General features: G+C 41.4%; 1 protein-coding gene across 1 annotated transcript; it reads right to left on the minus strand.

Moving 5' to 3' along the window:
• Positions 1-8: 8 nt before the first annotated feature.
• Positions 9-18,805, minus strand: HPS5 (Hermansky-Pudlak syndrome 5; the record flags this gene model as incomplete). Its single annotated transcript, XM_008946076.1, is given in 22 exon segments — positions 9-104; positions 765-871; positions 1,175-1,288; positions 1,596-1,715; positions 2,209-2,364; positions 2,569-2,692; positions 4,003-4,610; positions 5,137-5,211; positions 5,933-6,088; positions 7,850-7,973; positions 10,212-10,368; positions 11,281-11,439; positions 11,662-11,840; positions 12,862-12,950; positions 13,174-13,198; positions 13,201-13,229; positions 13,552-13,763; positions 15,117-15,254; positions 16,710-16,902; positions 17,489-17,553; positions 18,350-18,460; positions 18,698-18,805. Coding segments are annotated over 22 exon segments (3,145 nt in total), but the record flags the coding sequence as incomplete, so codon positions are not given.
• Between the last annotated feature and the right edge of the window lie 1,202 nt (positions 18,806-20,007).

Raw genomic sequence — 20,007 nt, forward strand, 5'->3', positions numbered from 1 at the left:
GGCGGCGCCCCCGTTCTGCGGCCCGTCGTGGTGCAGCGCGGCGCTGTGCTCTGCGGCAAGGTGCAGGAGCAACTTCCACTCTGCCGTGCTCTCCGGCATGGAACCTAGGCGTACAACGAGTTGGTTACGTTCGTTGTAAAATAAGGATTAGGCTAGGCTGCTGTTTTAAATATGTCTGCACTCAAGAGCGAAGCTAACTGTTCTGTTCTTCTCCGGGAAGATGTTAAGAAAACCAAGTGCTAGCAGCAAGGCAGTTGTGTGCAGGAGTGTACTGCCTGGACTGACTCGGGGTGAGGACTCAGTGGCAAAGTACACACAAAACTCCACAGTCGGTCACTACTTCATCAACAAAGAATTGGTGTGTCTCTCTCAGGGCTACTGAGAATTTTCTTCTCAGTTCTGCCACATGATAACAATGCTGTGACTGCAGCAACTTTGTGTGTGCACACATGCAGTGGTGGGCAGTTTTGTGTGAGGGTGGCTACTCCTCTGTCTACAACACCAAGTTTAGCTCCCAACTGATAAACAAGTCTATATTTTTGAACTTTTAAGCACTTTCTAGCACAACTGATTCCACAAAGCACAGTGTGAAGATATAAAAGCATAAGTACCACTTATGTGTTTCAAATATGCTGCACTCACAGTTAGTGCTACCAAAACACTTCCAAAAATAAAAGTTCAACTCAACTTAGGACAAATCTGTATATAATAATGGCAGTTCCCACATTACAGAAGTATGTTAATACAGCTTAAGACTCACTAACCATCTTCTCCATTCAACAGGCTCAAATCATCCAAATAAGCAATATTAGTAAAGGCTTCTGTTCTTCTATCCAGCTCCAGACAGAGAAAAAGATATCCAGTCCAAAATCTTGAATAAGAGAGTAAAGATTTCCAAGAGTCAAATACTCAGTCTAAACTACAGTCAGCAATAATTAAATGCTCATTGAACTATCAGTGAAAACAGAAGCCACTGAATTTCTTGTGTCAGAAATCAGTGCAGAGTGGGGACCTGGGGAATACCCCTTAACCAAAAAGGGTATTTGGTACAGTAAGTTGGTTCTTAGATAAAACCTGGCCAAGTAAGGAGCAGATGGGTGGTTTCCATTTGTATCTGTTTGGGGTCAGAACACCAACTAAGCAAGTATCTCAAATTTGCAAGTTTTCTCCTTACCCATGTGATTTACAGATGTCAGCCATCTTCTCTTTTGTAGCAAAATCTGCTGGGAGTTTGATCAAAAGCAGAATGAGCTGGCTGTAGCCCCAGGTGAACAGATGTGATCGTGGCCTAGAAGAGGAGAAATTTGTTTTAAAGCACTAATAATTTTCTTCACAGAATTATGTTCTTTCTACGAGAAAAGTTTGTATGTGAAGGGAAAGAAGTAAAACCAAATTAAATACTGTGTAGTCTCCCTAGAGCAGTCACTCTGAAAAGGGTTACAGATAAAAGTTATTTAATCTTTAGTTGCTTCTGCCAAACCCTGCAACATGCAAAATGCTCCAAGGATTCAATGACATCCAAACCATCATACAAAATCTAAGCCATGCAGACCCACTGAAGAGCTTTGCTGGACCTTGGGTGTACCCTACTGCACCTGGGATTTCCTTCTGCATCCACAGTATTCGCTCTTTGTGGTGCATCCTGAGACACTGCCAAGCACAACCAGTCCAGTCGTACAGATTCAGGCTGGAGAAGAGACCTGAGGAGAGATGATCTGGAAAATAAAACACAGAAAAAAACTTTCAGTTTTAAAAATACAAGATATGAGAAAGCAGAGACTGTGTGTAGACAGAAAAAAAGTATAGATGTAAAATTAAATATGGAAAAGCCTCGAATGATTTATTTCTAGAAACTGGGGGGATCACAGAAAGCCATCAAGTTGCAGGTTGGGTTCTTCCAGATTTTTTTGCTTTGTTTTAAATGCTGTCTAACCTTGGTGTACTGAACTGCAAGCATAGGACAGTCAGTTCCATTGAAAATATTTAGAAAAACCCTCTTAAAACTAGCATCTTATCTAACAAAAAACCCAGACTGAGACCAACTAAAACTGGCAGAATGAACTAGCATCTAATGCTAAACAATACCAAGCAGACATATACAGAAACAGTGGAAAAAAAAAAAAACCAAAAGCCAAAACCAAAAAACCCTCACACAGCCACATGATGAAGAGAGCACACAGACAAAAAAAGATTCTGCATTCTCTTTACCTTTTTTCCTCTGGCTTTGATTTCACCAGACTATCTAAATAGGCTAAAAAGTGAGCTGGATCATTCCTGCAAAGCTGTTTGATATCAGAAGGCAAAATAGAGGGGTGGAACTTTATCAGGGGCCGAAGAGCAATTTCCCCAAATTTTTCGTAAAGCCTGGAGAGAGAAGATAAAAACTATTTTCAGTATAAACAGCAAAACTACAATTTTTTTCCCAAGATCTCTTGCAAGTTCAAGACACTACTGAAAGGTGATCTCTTTAAAAGATTCCCAGAAAGCTTAATGAAATATTAAGCAAATCAATGCCTGCTAGCAAGTTAACAACACTCAAGAAGAAAAAAATAGGACTTGGCTACAAACCTTTGAGCATGTGCCAGTAACAGTGGGCTGTCACCCCAGGGCCCCAGGTCATGCAGCTGTTTCAGGATTTTTAACATATCTCCATTTTCCATTGCTAAAGCCACGGGACTGTGACGAGTTAGTTCTGAAATCAACCAGCACACAAGTTACAAGATACAGGCAAGTTGCTTTTTTTTGTTAACAGACACATAAGTTGTTGTTAAGCGTAAGGACAAAAGTCAGCACTGTTTTCATGGAACTCTGGATAACAGCAGTAACAACTGAACAGGTCCCACTTTTTCATTTCATGGAAATCAACATCCCTGACCTGTGCTTACAGCTTATTGCATTTACAAAATAAGACAAATAAGGCATGGAATAATTTTTTTTATATATATGTTTTCCTTTATTTTAGACATCTGAGGAGGTAATTTGTCCTCTCATGTGAAAAAAGACAGCCCACTGCAGGACATACATCTTGCTGATTATAATGCAGATCTGTGTCAGATTTCATCTATCACAATTTGCTTCTATTAATAAATAGAAACTTCTGCTTGGACACTGACTTCACAGAGTGCAGAATTCAACAGGAACCTCGATCCTGATGAGCTGTGGGTATTAATCCACAGGCACAAGTGCAGTCTAACTGGCCAAGCTGGGAAAGTACACCCTGCTTCCACTTCCAGGGCTCTCAAAATCCAAACAGCAAACTGACTCCCAAACCCCACATACCAGGTACCAACCCTCAAAGCAAGATTCTGTCGTTTGACTACTCTGTTGGCACAAAACCAATGCTAAGACACTAACTCACTCTGAGAAGAAATGCATAAAGCAGAAGCTGAATGCAGAGAACAAATGAAGTTCTGTTTGCCAGTGTAATCAGGAAGCTTTGGATCAATAAGGCTAAAGAAGCACCACAAAGATCAGAAAGGGTTTCTGTGGAAAAAGGAAGTCTGAAGTGATCACAAGCCACTCGTCCTCAGGGAACCATGTACTCCATTCAGTTTTGTTTCACAGCTTCCATTTCCAGTGTGAACACTGAAGCCTTTCCCTTGCCTTTTGCCTTGTTTCTATGGACACACGATTCTAATAAAGATGCTTTTGCTCTTTGAAGCACGTACATTATTTTTAATATAGATCTGGTCTGTAATCACTACTGTGTTCAATCAGCAAGGTCCATAGAAATTAAAAGGTTCAGCACTGCAAGGCAGGGGGAAGGCAGAAGTCTCTCCAAGGAGCCAGCAGTTCTCCCTAAGGTAGCCTCTGGGGAAAAAAATACCAGCCAAACCACCCCACACCAGAATTAAAACTCCCACACATCAACCATCCTCCCCCTCCCACACTACATCTGCAGAAAGAAGATTTGAAGACACAAAAGTATCTTCAAGCTTTTTTCTTTTCTTTCCCAAACAGTCTTACTTCCAGTTCACCAGTAATGAACCTTTCCTTCGTTACCTTTCAGTCCCGCGAGGTAGGTTTCCCACACGACAGGCCTGGCTGCATACATGGTCAGGATACACTGCTTCAGTCTTTTTAAATCCAGAAGAAAGAAGTAGCTTTGCATAAACCTACAGGCCAAGGTCCCTGAGGCTGCTAGTGGCAGACTTCCTTCAGAGCCTTCCTCAGCAACACCACTTCCAGAAGAAAACACGCGCAGCTCAAAACACAGCGTTGTCAGCTCCACGAGACCTTTCTGAACATCTGGTGCTATGGCACATGGAGGGGACACCTGGAAGCTGCAGTCCAAAGGCCCCTTCACATCACCACTACTGTCACATGCAGTTTTGCTTACACAGGTTCCATTTGTATCTTCCTTTTCAGGGCAGCCTTCCAAGATACTACTCTGCTCTTTGTCTGCTGGGTCTCCATCAGGGGGATCCAGCTGGAGGTTTTCCTCCAGGACTGCTCTCTGGTCTTCAGCACACCCAGTCTTGCTTCTCTTAACCAAGGAAGCAGCGTGCCCTTTGCTGCCAAACTTCTCTTCTAGACAGACAAGCCATTCCTGCAAAACCCTTCTCATACACTGTGGTTCTAACAAAACCAAGGGATCCTGGAGTCTGGCTCTGCAGCACAGAGAAGTTGCTAAGTTGCTTAACAGTTACAAGATGCCACAAGTGAAGCATTATGTAAGTTTTGTGTAATCCAAAGTATACTCCCAAACTTGACCTACAGTCAATTGTTTCATGTGGTTCTCAGTGCATCACTCAGAATTCAGGCTACTTATGCTGCCTGCATTTGATATTAGTACATTCTGTGGTCCCCAAGATGTCTTTCACAATGTGTTTCTGTTAGGTGTTTTGTTTTTTTAAACCATGCTTGTAGTTAAAGACAGAAGGATATTACTACAGTAAGCATTGCAAATGCTGTACAAGTAGTGGGTTTTGCTTGGTTTTATGTAGGGGAGACAAATAATTAACATGATCTGAAAGGATCTAATTTGCTTAACAGATGTTTAAAGCATTACTCTTACATGTATGCAAGAGCAACATATATGCATTCATGTATGTAGTGAATAAAAAAAACAAACCAAACAATCATTTTTCTACCAAAGCCCAACATATCTATACACTAAAAAGTTTTGCTGCTTACATAGCTTCTGCTGTTGCAGCCTTCAGATCTCTTAAATGGTCTTCCTCTGGAAGTCGGCAGCTCTGTGGCTCTAACCTAGGAAAACATTCAAGAGGATTTCCCCAAATTTGGAGGAAACATTAATTCCTTTATTAAAATGACCAAGCTTTCATTTCTAACGAAGGAAGGAACAGCTCAACAGAAATTATGGATGAATTGGGTATGAAGAGCAACTAACAATACTATTTTTGTGGCCTTCTCTCATGGCTTCTACTCCAACTACAGTAGATTTCTACAGGCACTGAATAAAAATCAGTATCATGCCACTATATGGAAGTTAGTCCAGAATGGCAAGTTAGCAAATCATTGGAATATTAAATAATTTAGCTCTGTATTAAATGGACAACCATTAAAGAAGTTCAATATTTTATAGCTGCCATTATTAACACCAGACCAATAAACACAACACACAGAATGTAAAAACAGAAAAGGAAGATGATTTTAGGGAGATAAAACTGTTGGACTCGTGTCCATAACTCAAACGAGCAGCACAGATAGAGTCCACGAGAGCTGCTGAATACACCCTGTCCTTGCTCTCTGGAGGCCATGTGCTCCCCCAGCCAGCAGTGTCCACTGCCCCCTCAGCTCCTGGGAGAGGAGTCAGGGGGAACCAGTGACACCCACCACAGTGACAAAGGCAGCCAGGAAACCCCAACACTGAGCTGCTCGTGCCACCAGAGACAAGTTTTTCTTTAGGTTGCTATGCTCAGAACATTTACTGAATGTGACTGCCAAGGAAACGTGGTTTTGCACTCACTCCTTCTCTTCCTGGGGAGATGCCACCAGATTAACAGTCAGCTCCTGCAGCTGCTCCTCATCCTTTGCTTCTTGCCTCCCTCTAGTATCAGGACTTATATGAAGCGTGCCAATCTTTTCAATCTTTTCAGTAGTTTTGCGTACAAAGCTGGAAACACTAGGAGCCAGAGATTCAAACATTTAAAATTAGAAGTTCAAAACCAAACAAATCAAGCACTTTGTTTCCATTCACACCATGATTTCAAAAAAAAATTATAATCTGAAGAACTCTTGAGAAAACAATGAGAGCAGCGATGACCAACAAGAACAAAATCTAATCAGAAGTTGCTCAAAATTCATACTTCAGTCATGGTCCATACTTTCAGCACAAAGTAAAAGCCTGAAATATTTAAGACTTGGGGTTTTTTAGCTGCTGGAGAAGCAGGATCACAAACATTATCATTCAGATTTTTACATGTATTTCTAGGCAAGTAAATGCAGATTGGCTGCATTGCATTTCAAAGCTTATAAACAGAAAGCACCATTAGGAAATGATGTCCCTCTTGGTGGTGAGAAAGTTTTACAATACACCAGATTAATTCTTCAGATTACAAAGCTCACTAAAAATGTCCTTTCCAATGTTATCAATCCCTACCCCTTCAGATACTTCATTCAAGGGAAAGCCCACTGAGCATACTAAAATCACATTATTTGCACCACTACCATGGATAGAACTGTCATCAACAGCTGATCAGAAAAATCAACATTTTGCCTTCTGGAAAAAAACTAATTTAAAAGCATCATGGAAATAAAAAGCCATAGAAGAAAAAAAAGAAAAAAATCAATCCTTTCACTTCCTTGCCAAAGAAGATGGCTCCTTTTACTGTACCAAGGTATAGCAAAAGTTGAAGGTTGCTGCACAAGACAGAAAAGATTGAAATGCAGCCGAACAATTGGACTTTAATGTATAGAAGAATTAAATGTAAATTCTGAAAAAGTATCTGTAAATATGATAGTATCTTAATTATAAATTGAATATAGTGAACAATGAAAAAATTAGTTCTCATTAGCAGAAACACTTATTACTAGTAAACTCCTAAAAACAGTTTAAGGTTTATAAAGAATCCAAAACACTGCATATACTCCTGAAGGTTATTCTGAGATCCTCACACTATTGATATCAGCTACAAAGATGTAATTCACTATCCAAGTGATCAAGGGAGGGAAAGTTTTCAGACCATCATCATGGGCCAGCAAGATTTTATCTATGCAGTTAACATGTTAAATTTTTAAGTTATGTATTTAACACAATGTCCTTTATATTTGTCCCAAGCCATTCTGTACAGTGAGTTTTAAAACAGCACTTTGACTTCTGCATAAAACAGACACCAGGGTATTTACTTGCAGAGTATAAGCTACCATTATTCCATAAACATTTGGGGAATTGATCAGATTCACTGCAGGGTTTGTGTGGGGAGATGGCAGAATACACAGTGCACTTTGTAAGCACATTTTAGCAATACCTACTACACTTTGAATATTTTAATGTTTGTTCCCAGGCAACACAGCAACCCTTCACTCATTCATCTAAGTGCCAGAAAAGCAAAATCCCAAAATATTCAGCAAGTTTGCTTTGAATGCAAACCACAACCCCAGTTTACAGGGTAACGTTAAACATTCTCAGGCATTTAAACATTTCTTAGCCATTTAAAAACTGAGGTGGAAATCTTGGCTCCACTGAAGTTACCAGCAGCTCTTTGTATCTTCTTCAGAGTCAGGATGGAAGCTTTCAACTGCCAAACCTGACTGCATGGCTTGGGTTTCAGCTCAGATGTCCATACTGTTCTGCAACAAGGTGACTATAGCAGACAATGCTACAAATTCAAAGGACAGAAAAGTGGAAGATGGAATGGATGAGTGAACTTGCTGCAAGTTTTACCTTTCTTTGACAGCTTGGAGAGAGACGAGAGGAGATGGGGAACGAAATGACAGAGGGATACTGAATGGGAGAAATGTCTCACTCCGGTCAGCCTCAGCCGCCGCAGACGCATGAGGTACAGTGTCTAACAAATGGAATTGAAATAAAGAGTCATGAAACAGTGGCCTGGCAAAATGGAACAGTGAAGCAAACCACAAGTCACTAATGGCTAACAGATAATGTGCATGTGATACCTTCCTACTTAATAGTCTAGAACGTGGGCAACCAGAGATGAGCTAATTGGTTTCAATGGCCATTTTGTAGCTGACTTTGAACCCAGCAAGTCTGCTTTGTTAAGCCTTCTGGCCCTATAACAAGGCAAATAATGATGAACAACTGTATGGAAACTATCTTCTAAGCAGGCTTACAGTCCATTTAGGGGACAAAACCTTCATTTAACACACTGTCAGTTATTTAAACGTATTATGGCAAACATCAATTCACATTGCATGGCTTCCTAAAACCTAAGTCACATAGGAACATACAGAGACACATGGTTAAGCCACGGTTAAGGTGATTAATCACCCTTTCATCTGAACATATTTAAAAATATAATTGAGCCCATAGCTCTCTGGCTTTTGGCAAGAATCACAGGAAATATATAAGAATGAAAAGGAAACAGTGATTCTATCCTTCATTTAATACACTGTCAGTTATTTAAACATCTGTGAAAATTAAGTATTATGGCAAACATCAATTCACATTGCATGGCTTCCTAAAACCTAAGTCACATAGGAACATACAGAGACACATGGTTAAGCCACGGTTAAGGTGATTAATCACCCTTTCATCTGAACATATTTAAAAATATAATTGAGCCTATAGCTCTCTGGCTTTTGGCAAGAATCACAGGAAATATATAAGAATGAAAAGGAAACAGTGATTCTATCCCTAACAGCACCTACAATGCATTTTGATTAATTGTTTCCTGGTAAAAACACACTGTATTTTTAAGGGATGGAGATAAGAAAAGGCAGAATATTAAGTAAGGCTAACAGTGCATTTTACAACTGTCAGCACTCCCTGCACTGTTGAGAGGAAAAGACGCTGTGCTTTTAAAGAAATTCTGCCATCAGAACCCAGAGTCTCCCTTGAGAGTGCCTAAAGGTCACAACAGATTTTATGACTGCCTGTAAATAAGGCTGCTTTTGTTCATTACACAGATAAGAAACCTAAAAACTCAGGACATCTTGTGTAAATGCAAACAAGGAAACTAGGTCCATTTCTCTTAAATACCAAATGAAACACACGTGCTTCTAGAACTCCTCTGATTTGAAATAATGGGCAAATTGGTTCTCTCCTGTTGAGATAGAACTTTTCTATCTTCTGACATTCAAAACCTATGTCCCTTCATTTTACTTTTAATATCAGAAATTATACACTTCCTTCCAAGTTTTCTCACTTTTTTTTTTATGGTGATGTAGGTAGAGGCACATGTTAACCTAAGTGCTGCAAACAGCATGTAGCTTAGGCAGCAGAACAACACCACTGACAAGCAGGGGAGTAACTACTTACTTCTGTACTCTCCCTCCCCACTGTGGATTTCCTCAGCAAAGCATCCAAGCTCTCTCCACCTTCAATTCCTACTCTCTACAAATGCTAGACAGCAGCCATTTACTGGAAAGCCTCTCTACCAAACCTGGAACTAAAGCAAGCTCCTCATCCTCACGGGTTTCTGCATTCCCTCCCAGTCCCACCTAGGGGAGAGAACAAGAGTCTGTCTTTTTCCTGTCTTACTCTGCCTTTTGTCCAGTGACAGGTACTTGTTAGAAAACAAAAAGCTCCCTAGATAGTCTAAATTTTAGTTAACTATTCTATCATCCCTGTGCTAACATATACACGTGTAAGAGATTATCACCTCTGCAAATGAAATCCTGCAAGAAACTTAAGAACATTTATCAGAAGCCTACAGCCTTCCCTGAAGAAATATAAAGCCAGAGCCAAGATAAGAAATTCTTTCCTGTAACAGGTATTACTGGAAGGGTAGCAGCAGCAAATGAATGTCATCTGAAGCTCAGTGAAAACTGGCATAGTCAGCTAAGAGAACCTTAGCATTAATGCTGAATTCCACACAGAGGACAGGAAAAAAAATTTTGAGTGATGTCCTAAGCTTGGTAAGAGTCCTCTGGACCTTCTGGTTTATTTCTCTGGGTTTTGTTTACTTTTAATTAACTATTTGACTTAATTTCTGTGGAGCCAGCACTTCACCCCAGTGTTCCAAGGAGTTCAACTGGAAGGTGGGAGACAGAACCAACCCAAGTGAATTGCTGCAGAATAAGTAAAACTTGCATCTGAATCACACATTTTCCTTAAGAAACATTACCAAGTTCTACTGGCTCATCCTCCTGGTGTGCAGGAAATTCTTTAAGCCTCTCATCTTCTGAGAATGTGCTGTGGAGAGAACATGAATCTTCATCTGACTGACTGCCTCTTCGACTGATGACACGATATATTCCAGAGTCTAAGACACTGAAGCTTTCCTGTCAGCCCAGGGAGAGGAGATACAATGTTGTGAGTTGTACTTGTTAAAATTCCTGCAATGAACTCAAACAATCCTAGCCACACAAATAACCTCACAGCACTTCATAATGGCCTGTCTGGAAAAGCCCATCTCTGCTTCAGTCCTGCATCTTTACAGTCACTTCAGCCCTTTCTGGACTCTTTTTGCTGGTTAACCAGACCCAGCTAACACAACTACAGACCCTGCAGAACTACCCAGTTCCATGACACACAGACCATGAGGAAAAGGGTGTACATGTAGCTTACTTTCCCATCTGCTAATGAAAAGAACTTGTCTGCCACATCAAGATTGGATTTACATTACTTTTTAAATATTGTTAGTGTGAAAGCAGCAACTGATACTGTATTAACTATGCAATAGCTCCCCTTTCTTGAAAAGCTGATGGGAAGTCAAGAAAACACCATGCAGCTGCATGTGTAGAACAGTGGTAGAAATATGCTTTGATTTTTTATTCCCTCCCCTCCTAGAGCTCCATGGAGTGAGGGATTTTTTAAAATTTGACTAGAATAGTTCTGAACACTGGGACATTCAGTTTTCACATGAAACCACAGATACAATCAAGATGACCTTTACTGAAGCATGTTAAGACACTGAACTTCAGCTGCAGAGAAAGCCTTCTTTTTATCAGTCTTTGTCCATACCTCAACCACTAGCTACAAAATAATATGGAAGAAGAGGCAGAGGTCCGAGAGCTTAAAGAATGCAAGCAGTAGTATTTCATACCTCTCTACCCCAACTGATTCTAAAAAGTAGCATTATCAGCTGTAGTACACATGGTAAAAATGAAAGCCTCCTCTTCAAAGCTAGCAATGAGGTGATGTTAAGCCATGAAGTCTGCAGGTAACATTTTGGGCACTGGGAACACACGTACATGTGATGAAATACTGCTCCTTCTACTGCTGCACGCAGAATCTACAGGTTCCAACTTTGAAATGAGTTCTTCCAATTGTGAAATGAGATCTTGTTGAGCTGAGGCATCCAGCTGAGACTTCAAGTGCTCCAGCTTCTCTACAGGCAAATTTTTTCTTGCCTAAAAGTACACAGTGAAAGAGAAACATTATTTCTAAAGCACATGTGAAAAGCAAAAGGTATCATATAAGCCGGCTAGTTTTAATCCCAAAATATAACATTTAGAAGACTTTTTAAGAACTCCAAGAATATGTATCTCAGAAACCTATGGAATTTAATGGAAGAGGGAGACAGGAAAGAGAGTAAAGTTGCATTACATGTTTACAAAGAGGTATTCACTTACCCTGCAAGAAATAATTGAATTTTGGAAGAGACAACAGACCCTGGCAGCAAGGGTCCAGAACCCTCTTCTTATCAGGCGCTCTACGCAGCGGTCCACCAGCAGCAGGGAGAGGTGCACAACTTTTCCATTTGTGTGCAGACAGAACAACTCGCTTTTGTAAACTGCAATATCCTGAATATCTGTAAAGCCAGACACACAGAAACACCTAAAGGACTGAAGTCATTAGCCAACACTCCTTTCTGTTCCTCAAAGAAGGCAGAAGCCTATTTCCCATCCGACTGCAAACGTGTGCAGAGGCCGAATACACCGCAGCACAAGTGGCATGAGGAACACAGACACTGAGGAGTGCCAAGCTAGCATCTAACTACTATAAAGCACAGCTCAAGTATCAAAACTTTCCACAGCTGCATTTCTAGAAAGCATCTAAAAATTATACAGTTACTGAAAAGTTCCCTTTTCCTCTGGAGGGGGATGAAAAACAAGAGACTGATGAAATATATCAATGGTAGCTTTGAAACAGAAGGAAAACATTTTCTGGTAGAAAAATACTCAGACCTTTCAGTGGTTTTCAAAAGAAATAGTTATGCTCTGTGCAAACACTCCAGGACAAAACTTTCAAAACTTAACCCCAGAAAGGGGAAGAGAAGGGGAAGGAAAAGACTGCCTGACAATAACTAACCATTCCAGGGCTGTGCCTATAACCACACACAAAACTGTTTCTGAGGGTTGTCTCATCTGCTGAATATGTACACACCCTGGCTCCATTCAGACAAGTGCTAGGAAAAAAAAACACCAAACAGAATTTAACCTTTCAGCAGACACATTTTCCTTCACAGGACACCTGAGAATAAAAACAAATAAAAAGAACTGAGGAAAGGATGCTGCAGGTTTTACCTCACTACTACTGCAGCTATTACCTAAATACAGCCAAATTGCTACTTGATTACTGTGTTTTAAGATTCACCCTACACCATGTTTTACTTCTCAAGCATGTTGTCAGAAGTATAGAGTGAGGGTTGGCTGAAGGAGGCAGGGAGAGGGTTAATATTCAGGGATATGCTTGACAGATGATAAGGAAAGAGTTTTCTGATCAATGTTCTGCAATGCAGCTGCAGAAATTGAGCTTGAAAAGACTCCGTGGACTTCAGAAGTAACAAATGTAACAGACAACGTTACAAAGCAAGGATACTTGAAGCTTACCTTTTACTTCACTCCAGAGTAAGACTTGAACACTTTGGGGAAGGAAAATATAAATGCCTCTTTCTGTCCAAGTCATCACATAGTGCTCACTGCAAGCAAAGCAGATGTTAATGGTGCAACAGCTCACTGTGGTAGTCACTGTAAAACATGTAGGGGTGGCATCAGCTTAAGTGCAGCACGTGAGACAGGTGTTTAGCATGATACTTGGGAAACCCTTATGCAAAAAGATGAAGTTAATAATATAAATTAGAAGAACAGACACCTTTTTTAAGTCTGCTTTATCAACAGGAAGTTACACTGACAAATACTCACCTCAAATACAGTAGCTTAGGGAAGGGCAGCTGGAACTAGTATAATGAGGATCCAGCCTGTAAAGCAAAATTATTACCTGTTACAAGCATAGCTCAATAATATCACTTTCTTAATATTCTTAATTCTGTAAATATAAGGCTGGCTTAAACAGCACCACTCATTGTGGTAGTCAGACAGACCTACCAGGGAAATCGAGGGTGTGGCATTTTTGGTAACTACTGGCTTCTGTTACTAGAGGAGAATGTATTAGGATGACAGCTAGGAATAACATCTGGCTGCACCAGGAGCTGATTTAATCCCCACAGCATTAATGCAGTTCCTTTCAGCTAGCCCAGAAGTCCCAAGCAAGTCTATCCCCAGTAACACTCACGTTCCTACCTGAGAGTAACAACAGGGAGAGGTGGTGCTGAGAGCAGCTGCTTGAACTGGTGTGTGCTCTGCACCTCCCCATCAAAGTTCACCTCCCACATCCTTGAGCCAGGTCGAGCACAGTATATTAATGGCTGCTGATTTCCACTGCTTCTTCCAACAGGGAAGAAACATGCTCCAAATTCTCCATCTCTTTCTTTATTACCAATTTTCCAGAACTTCTCTCTAGTAGAAAAAAAATGTACATGTTAAGGCAGCGTTAATAAAGGCTCCAATTAATTTTTTTTTTTTTTAAGGATAAAACCACTAAATCAGTTGCCAAATTGGTTTTTGTTGCTTAAAAAAAGAGTCTGCAATGACTATCATAAATCTTGCATAAAGTTTATGAAAGCCAAGGTGAAGAAAATATTCATTAGTTTAAACAAATGCTCAAGTCATGAAGGTTTTTTCCCAGCAGAACCAGTCATCAAGCTGGCAGTGGCAAGGTGCTGGTGCAAGTGATCCCAGACAGCATTTCTAGTCATATGGAAGACAAGATGGTGACTATGAATAGTCAGCATGGATCTATGAAGGGGAAATCATGTTAACAGCCCCCCACAACAGACTGATTTGCTTTACAGATGAGAGAGCAGTGCACGTTGTTTATCTTGTCTTCAGTGAGGGTTTTGGCACTTCCTCTGCTAACATGTTTACAGAAACCAAGGAGGCATGGGCTAGATAAACAGACACTGATAAATGCCTGGGGAAGGAACAACCCCAGGCACCAGTGCAGGCCAACTGGCTGGAAAGCAGCTCTGTAGAGAAGGGCCTGGGGCGTCCTGGTGAACAAGCAGCTGACCAGGAGCCAGTAACATACCCCTTTGGCAAAGCCTTCTGGGCTGTGATAGGAGGTGCTGCCAGCAGGACAAAGGAGATGATCTTTCTCCTCTTCTCAGCACTGGTGAGACACCTGGCGTGCTGTGTCCACCAGTGCCAGGTGGGACAACACCTGGAGTGCTGTCCAGTGACAGCTAGAGCTCCAGTCCCACACTCCCCCGTACAAGAGAGAGGGGGGCATACTACAGCAAGTCCAGGGACAGGCCACAAAGATGACAAAGGGTTTGTGACACCTGTCCGGCAAGAAGCAGCTGAGAGAGCTGGGCTGGTCAGGCTGGAACACAGAAGGCTCATGGGGGGAACTCACCTGATCCCATGTGTACAAATACCCAATGGGGGAATAAGTAAGACAGAATCAGATTACGCTCAGTGGTGCCCAACAAAAGGACAAGAGGCAACGGGCACAAGTGGAAGTACAGGAAATTCCATTTCAGCATTAAAAAAAGCTGTTACAGGAAGTTCCATTTCAGCATTAAAAAAAGCTGTTGTTGTGAGGGTGGTGAACAAATGGTGGCCCAGAGAACCTGTGGAGCCTCCATCCTCAGAGATGCTCACAGCCAAGCTGGACACAGTCCCACACAATCTGCTCTACCCAACTCTGTTTTGAGCAGGAAAATTGGACTAGATGGTCTCCAGAGGTCACTGCAGAAACAATGTGTGATCCTGTAAAGCTCAGTATTTCACAAGTAAAATACAACTTGCCTCTCAGTATCACACAGGTACGTGCGTGTAAGGGAAGATATGAGCAGCCTTCCATCCAGATAATCCAGCTGAACCACCCGAGAATCAACAGTGGTTATGATCTGCACAGGGAACATCACAAAAGCAGCAGCAGCCTACGGGAAGAAAATAAAAAAAAACATACTGGCCCTCAGTTTCAAGGAAAGACCATTTCATTAAGTTAGAATTGCAAAACTCAGAGTATGCTACAAAAACACAGCATAAGACAGAGCAGTTCCTTTCTTCCCTCTCCTTTACAGTGCAAGGCTTCAATGCTTGAAGGCATAAAGGTCTAAATCCTCCTTCTCCCAAAACCATTATTGAACATTTAAAAAAAAAAGTGTCCCTGTAGCATCCTGACACCTCTTTACAAAAGTGTGTATTCTGTAACATTAAGAGGCTTTTTGCTTCTTGCTTTTCAAACTTTGTGCTGTTCTCCCCACGGGTACCTTCAGCCAGCAGTTTTATGGGACAGACCTCAGAGGTTTCTTGAAACAAACAAAAAACCAAAACAAACAACTAAACCCCAACCTTCCATTGGGTTTAGATGGTTTGCATTAACTCACTTTCTCCATTACCCTGCAGCAAATTGCCCAAATACTATTTGCTATACAAGCACCTCAGTTTGTGTGGGTGGCAGAACAAAGTCAGAGGCAGAGCTCCTACTCCTAAGGAACTGCACTCAGGTTTCCCAGCAGACACTCACCATGTTTGACAACTCAAGGCAGTTTTCTTTGTTAGGAATGTGACAAAGTGCATCACATGAGAGGTTCAGAAAGGTGCAGCAGTCCATTTCCTGTGACAGGCACGGGCAGACATGTTCTGTGGGCCGTGCCCTTCTCTCCTTTTCCCCTGTCTTTCCACAAATGAATTTTTTGCTCTTTCTTTACATGCAATAGTCTTGTAACTTTTAAAGTCAATTTTCCATCAAAATTTTTCATAAGGGCTGGAAAGGACCTGGAGGAACACACCTATTTCCAGGTCATGCTCCTTCTTACAGGTTAAAAGGGGAAGGAGAGGATCCAGTAATGGTAGAACTTAAAAGAACACCCCAAGGGCTAGAAATCAGGTTGGTATCATTACATTTTGTGCAGAAGACACATGTTAAAGGATGTAAGTTTGACGTCCACATACTATTTATTGTAACTAACTCACATCTTTAAGAATGAGAGTATCCAGACAGAGCCAAGCAAAATCAGACTCTGGGATTGCCCACTCTCAGTCCAGCAGCTGAGCTGTGGACTGAAGCACACAGCTGAACATGTACCAGGAGTCTGCTACCAGGAGTCTTCTGAACCCAGGAGGCCCACGAACACCGAGACTCTGGACTTGGATACTTGGAAATTCCAGGAAGAAGAAACTCAAAAATATTTTTATGTTGCATTACTAAAACAGCTAGAAGAAGTGATAAGGGAAGTTCAGGGGTTAGGATTTCTGTTGTCTCAGCTGGTTCTTCATCCCAACAGTCAAAGCTAGCACAACTTCATCAGCTAGCAAGTCTGTTCTTCTTTACTAAAATAAACAAAAAAATTCCATGCATCTCTTCACCTCAAAAGTATGAGACATTTTACCTTGCCTTGTTTTGATGTGTTTATCTTGATGGCTGACACTTTTCCCACATGATCTCCCACAAAAACACGAAGGGCAGTTGTATCCCAACACAGAGCTGTGACTTTTCTGCCTTTATGCTCAGAGGAAACATAAATCCGTTCCGGCTTCCCATGACGCTCCTGATTCAGTTCCCAGACTACTACAAGACCTTGGCTAAAACAATTAAGAAAATACAATTTGAGAATAAGTCTTCTGACGTTTTACCAGTGATAAAGATGCATTATTACAAAGAAATTAAAAACCTAAGCACGAGAGTACAGCTGGTTGTGTTTGAGGCTGTACACTTCAAGCAGCATCACGCTCAATTGTGAAGAGGAGCAAGTGTCCTTCCTCATATGATGATGCAGCAGCAGCTTTGTTTGGAAGGCCACTCTCACATTTACTGGAATTACCAGTGAGAATGTGGAAAAACAAGCATTTAAATGGTTTTTAAACAATGTAAGTGCTGTTACCACTTCCAAGTTAATGAAGATGCTTCCTTTGTGGTTGGGAAGGTCTCAGAGAGACACTTACCATGATAACTTCACATGCATTAGTTCTCCCATAGATGGCCCATTACAGGAATAAGACTTATTCCAGAAAAAAAGTTAATCAAACTGCGTAGAGAATTATTCTGTAGGGGCCTCTACCAGTTCATTCCCTGCCCCCCTCCAAGTTCTCAGCAGATGGCCAAGTCTGAAACACACAAGCTACTAAAAAATACTTATCCAGCATTCAGGTTTGTGAGCGTATCACTCACCTGGTGGCAACAGCAACATAGTCTTCATCGTGCAAACAACAGGCAACCCGGGACACAGCCCCTTCCTGAAAGCAACCACAGGAGCAAACACAGATAAAAATTGTTCTTGCACTGCCTGTACCACTACACAACTTCACAGCTACACAGCAACCCCTGTCCCGTGGCCTCTTCCAGCAAGAGCAAGCCAGCCCATCTTTCCTTTGCTTATCCAGGTAGTTCACAGCTTGGACAAACAGACATTGACAGTTATCTACAGGTGTGTCCCTCTGGCTTCATGTTCAAAGTTATTTTCTAATCTTAAAGAATCAGGTGACTTTGCTGCTGCTATTAAAAATAAGAATCTGAAAAACAAAGGTCTGACCCTTTCAAGTAATTTCTTTCACACCTCATGAAATAGAATCACAGAATGACTTGGGTTGGAAGGGACTTCTAAAGGTGCTAGTCCAATCCCCTGAAGTAAGCAGGGGTATCTTTAACAAGATCAGGTTGCTCAGAGCCCCATCAAACCTGATCCTGAATGTCTTCATGGACGGGGCTTCCACCACCTCTCTGGCCAGCCTGTTCCAGTGTTTCACCCTCATACTAAAGAGCTTCTTCCTAATGTCTAATTTAAATCCAATGGAATACTAAAATAAAATTACGTAAACAAAATATAAAACCAAAAACTATCACACCACACTCTGGGGATGTGCTCTAGTACCACAACCTTTGTTAAACAGAGCAGCCCAAAACTTCACCTTATTTGGGCAGTTCGGCAAACTGAAAAATGCCTGTTGATTCTTAATAAAAATTGACTTGAAACAATCTCTCTCTTCCACTCCCTTTTTCCCTGGGAATTTGTATCAAGTTCTTTACCCTTACCTTGTGAGTGAGAAAGAGCCTTTGCTTCCAACCATCTTTCTGTATGAGGTTCAGCCCTCCTCCTGAAGTGCCCAGGGCCAGCCACCTCTTTGACACGTCCAGACACGTACACTGAAGGATAAAGGCACAACACACACTGTGGCTGCTACCAAGTACTAGTAAAAGTCTCTTTTCCTTGTGTTGTCACATTATTTTTTAAAGGCTTCACTGTTTGTCAGCATTCCCCCCACAGCTAGCATCCACACCCCCAAAAGGAACAAGAATCCTGGGGGATAATCACAAAATAAACCTAATAAAGTCATTATTTGAAATTTAAAAAAACCCACACCCCAAACACCACAGACTCACCTTCAGACGACTAGAATCCAGCCTGAGTGCAGAAAGCAACGGATCCAAACACTCAAACTCTGCCAACACATGGCTGTAGGAGTCTGGAACCACTGGCACAGAGGCCATTGGTGTGCACCACCAGTGCTACTCCCTCATGGGCACGTTACAGCTTCAGCTTTTAGCTGTACCTGCCAAAAATAAAGCAAGCTCTTAATTAGTTCAGTTTGTAACATTACATGTGTTCTTCCGTGTTTAAAGAAAGGCCAATTGTCCTCCCATTCAAACAGCACTGGGTTTCACCCTGCCAAAAAACCCCAAGGGCTGCAAAATCAGACCCCTGCTTAGTTTACAGGAAGTTTTTGTTGAAGTTCATTTCAGAAAACTTAACCTATCAGGTATCAACCTCAGAAACATTTCAGCTGTACCTTTTAAGATGCATTTTCATCCTCCTGTGAAACAAGTTCCTTCCACCTATGGACAAAGCCTTGTTCTGTGTTAAAACACACAGCCCCTCACAATGCACACCCTTGATTTGAGACTATGCTCATGGAAAACAATTCTTATTATAAAACAATTGATACCTATCATCTATTTATAATTTATACCTATATCATCTTCTCCCCCAAAACTAAATTTAAGGAGTATTATCCTCACCTGATACCAAGTTTAGAATTATCTGCCCTTGTGCATTTTAATGCAATTGTACATACACATGTATGAACTGTCCTTCCCACAGGCTCCTTTCCAGCAGACAAGAGAGATGACAGAGTGAAAGCCAAGAATTAAAGTTACTGAAGCTGCAATGTCATAGATTTTTCCTCAACAGCACACACTTTCAAAATTCCTCAATAAGAGATTCTTCTAAAATTTAGACTTGTATGTTGCTTAAAAAAAAACAAACACCAACTTGTTAGGCTTCTTATTCAGTCCTCTGAACGTCTACATAACGTTTAGCATGTGACACCATGAATTAAAGAACTCCCTTCCTGAAACATGATGTGAAACTTTCCACTTCCACGCAAGAAAAGTGAACGCTCACTGTCACCAGGCAGCAGAAAAAAAGGAGATACACATTTAGCCGGAGAGGCCGGAAGCTCCTTCTTAAAAATTCTTAATACAACCTTAAAACTCTTAAGGCCTCCAAAGATAAAGACTAGATCATCTCTGAAAACTAGAAATTGGACTGTTCTGCTCTGGGTTAGAGCACGCGGTGCAGAAAGTCTCCGCAGTGTCTGTTCGGCGCCCTGTCCCTAAAGCCGGCCGCAGGTACCCTGGATGACAGAAAGCCAGCCCGAGGTTTGCAACCCGCCACCGCCCGGGGCCGACCC

The sequence above is a fragment of the Merops nubicus genome, unplaced genomic scaffold (genome assembly GCF_000691845.1).
Source record: "Merops nubicus isolate BGI_N331 unplaced genomic scaffold, ASM69184v1 scaffold19798, whole genome shotgun sequence".
Classification (NCBI taxonomy): domain Eukaryota; kingdom Metazoa; phylum Chordata; class Aves; order Coraciiformes; family Meropidae; genus Merops; species Merops nubicus.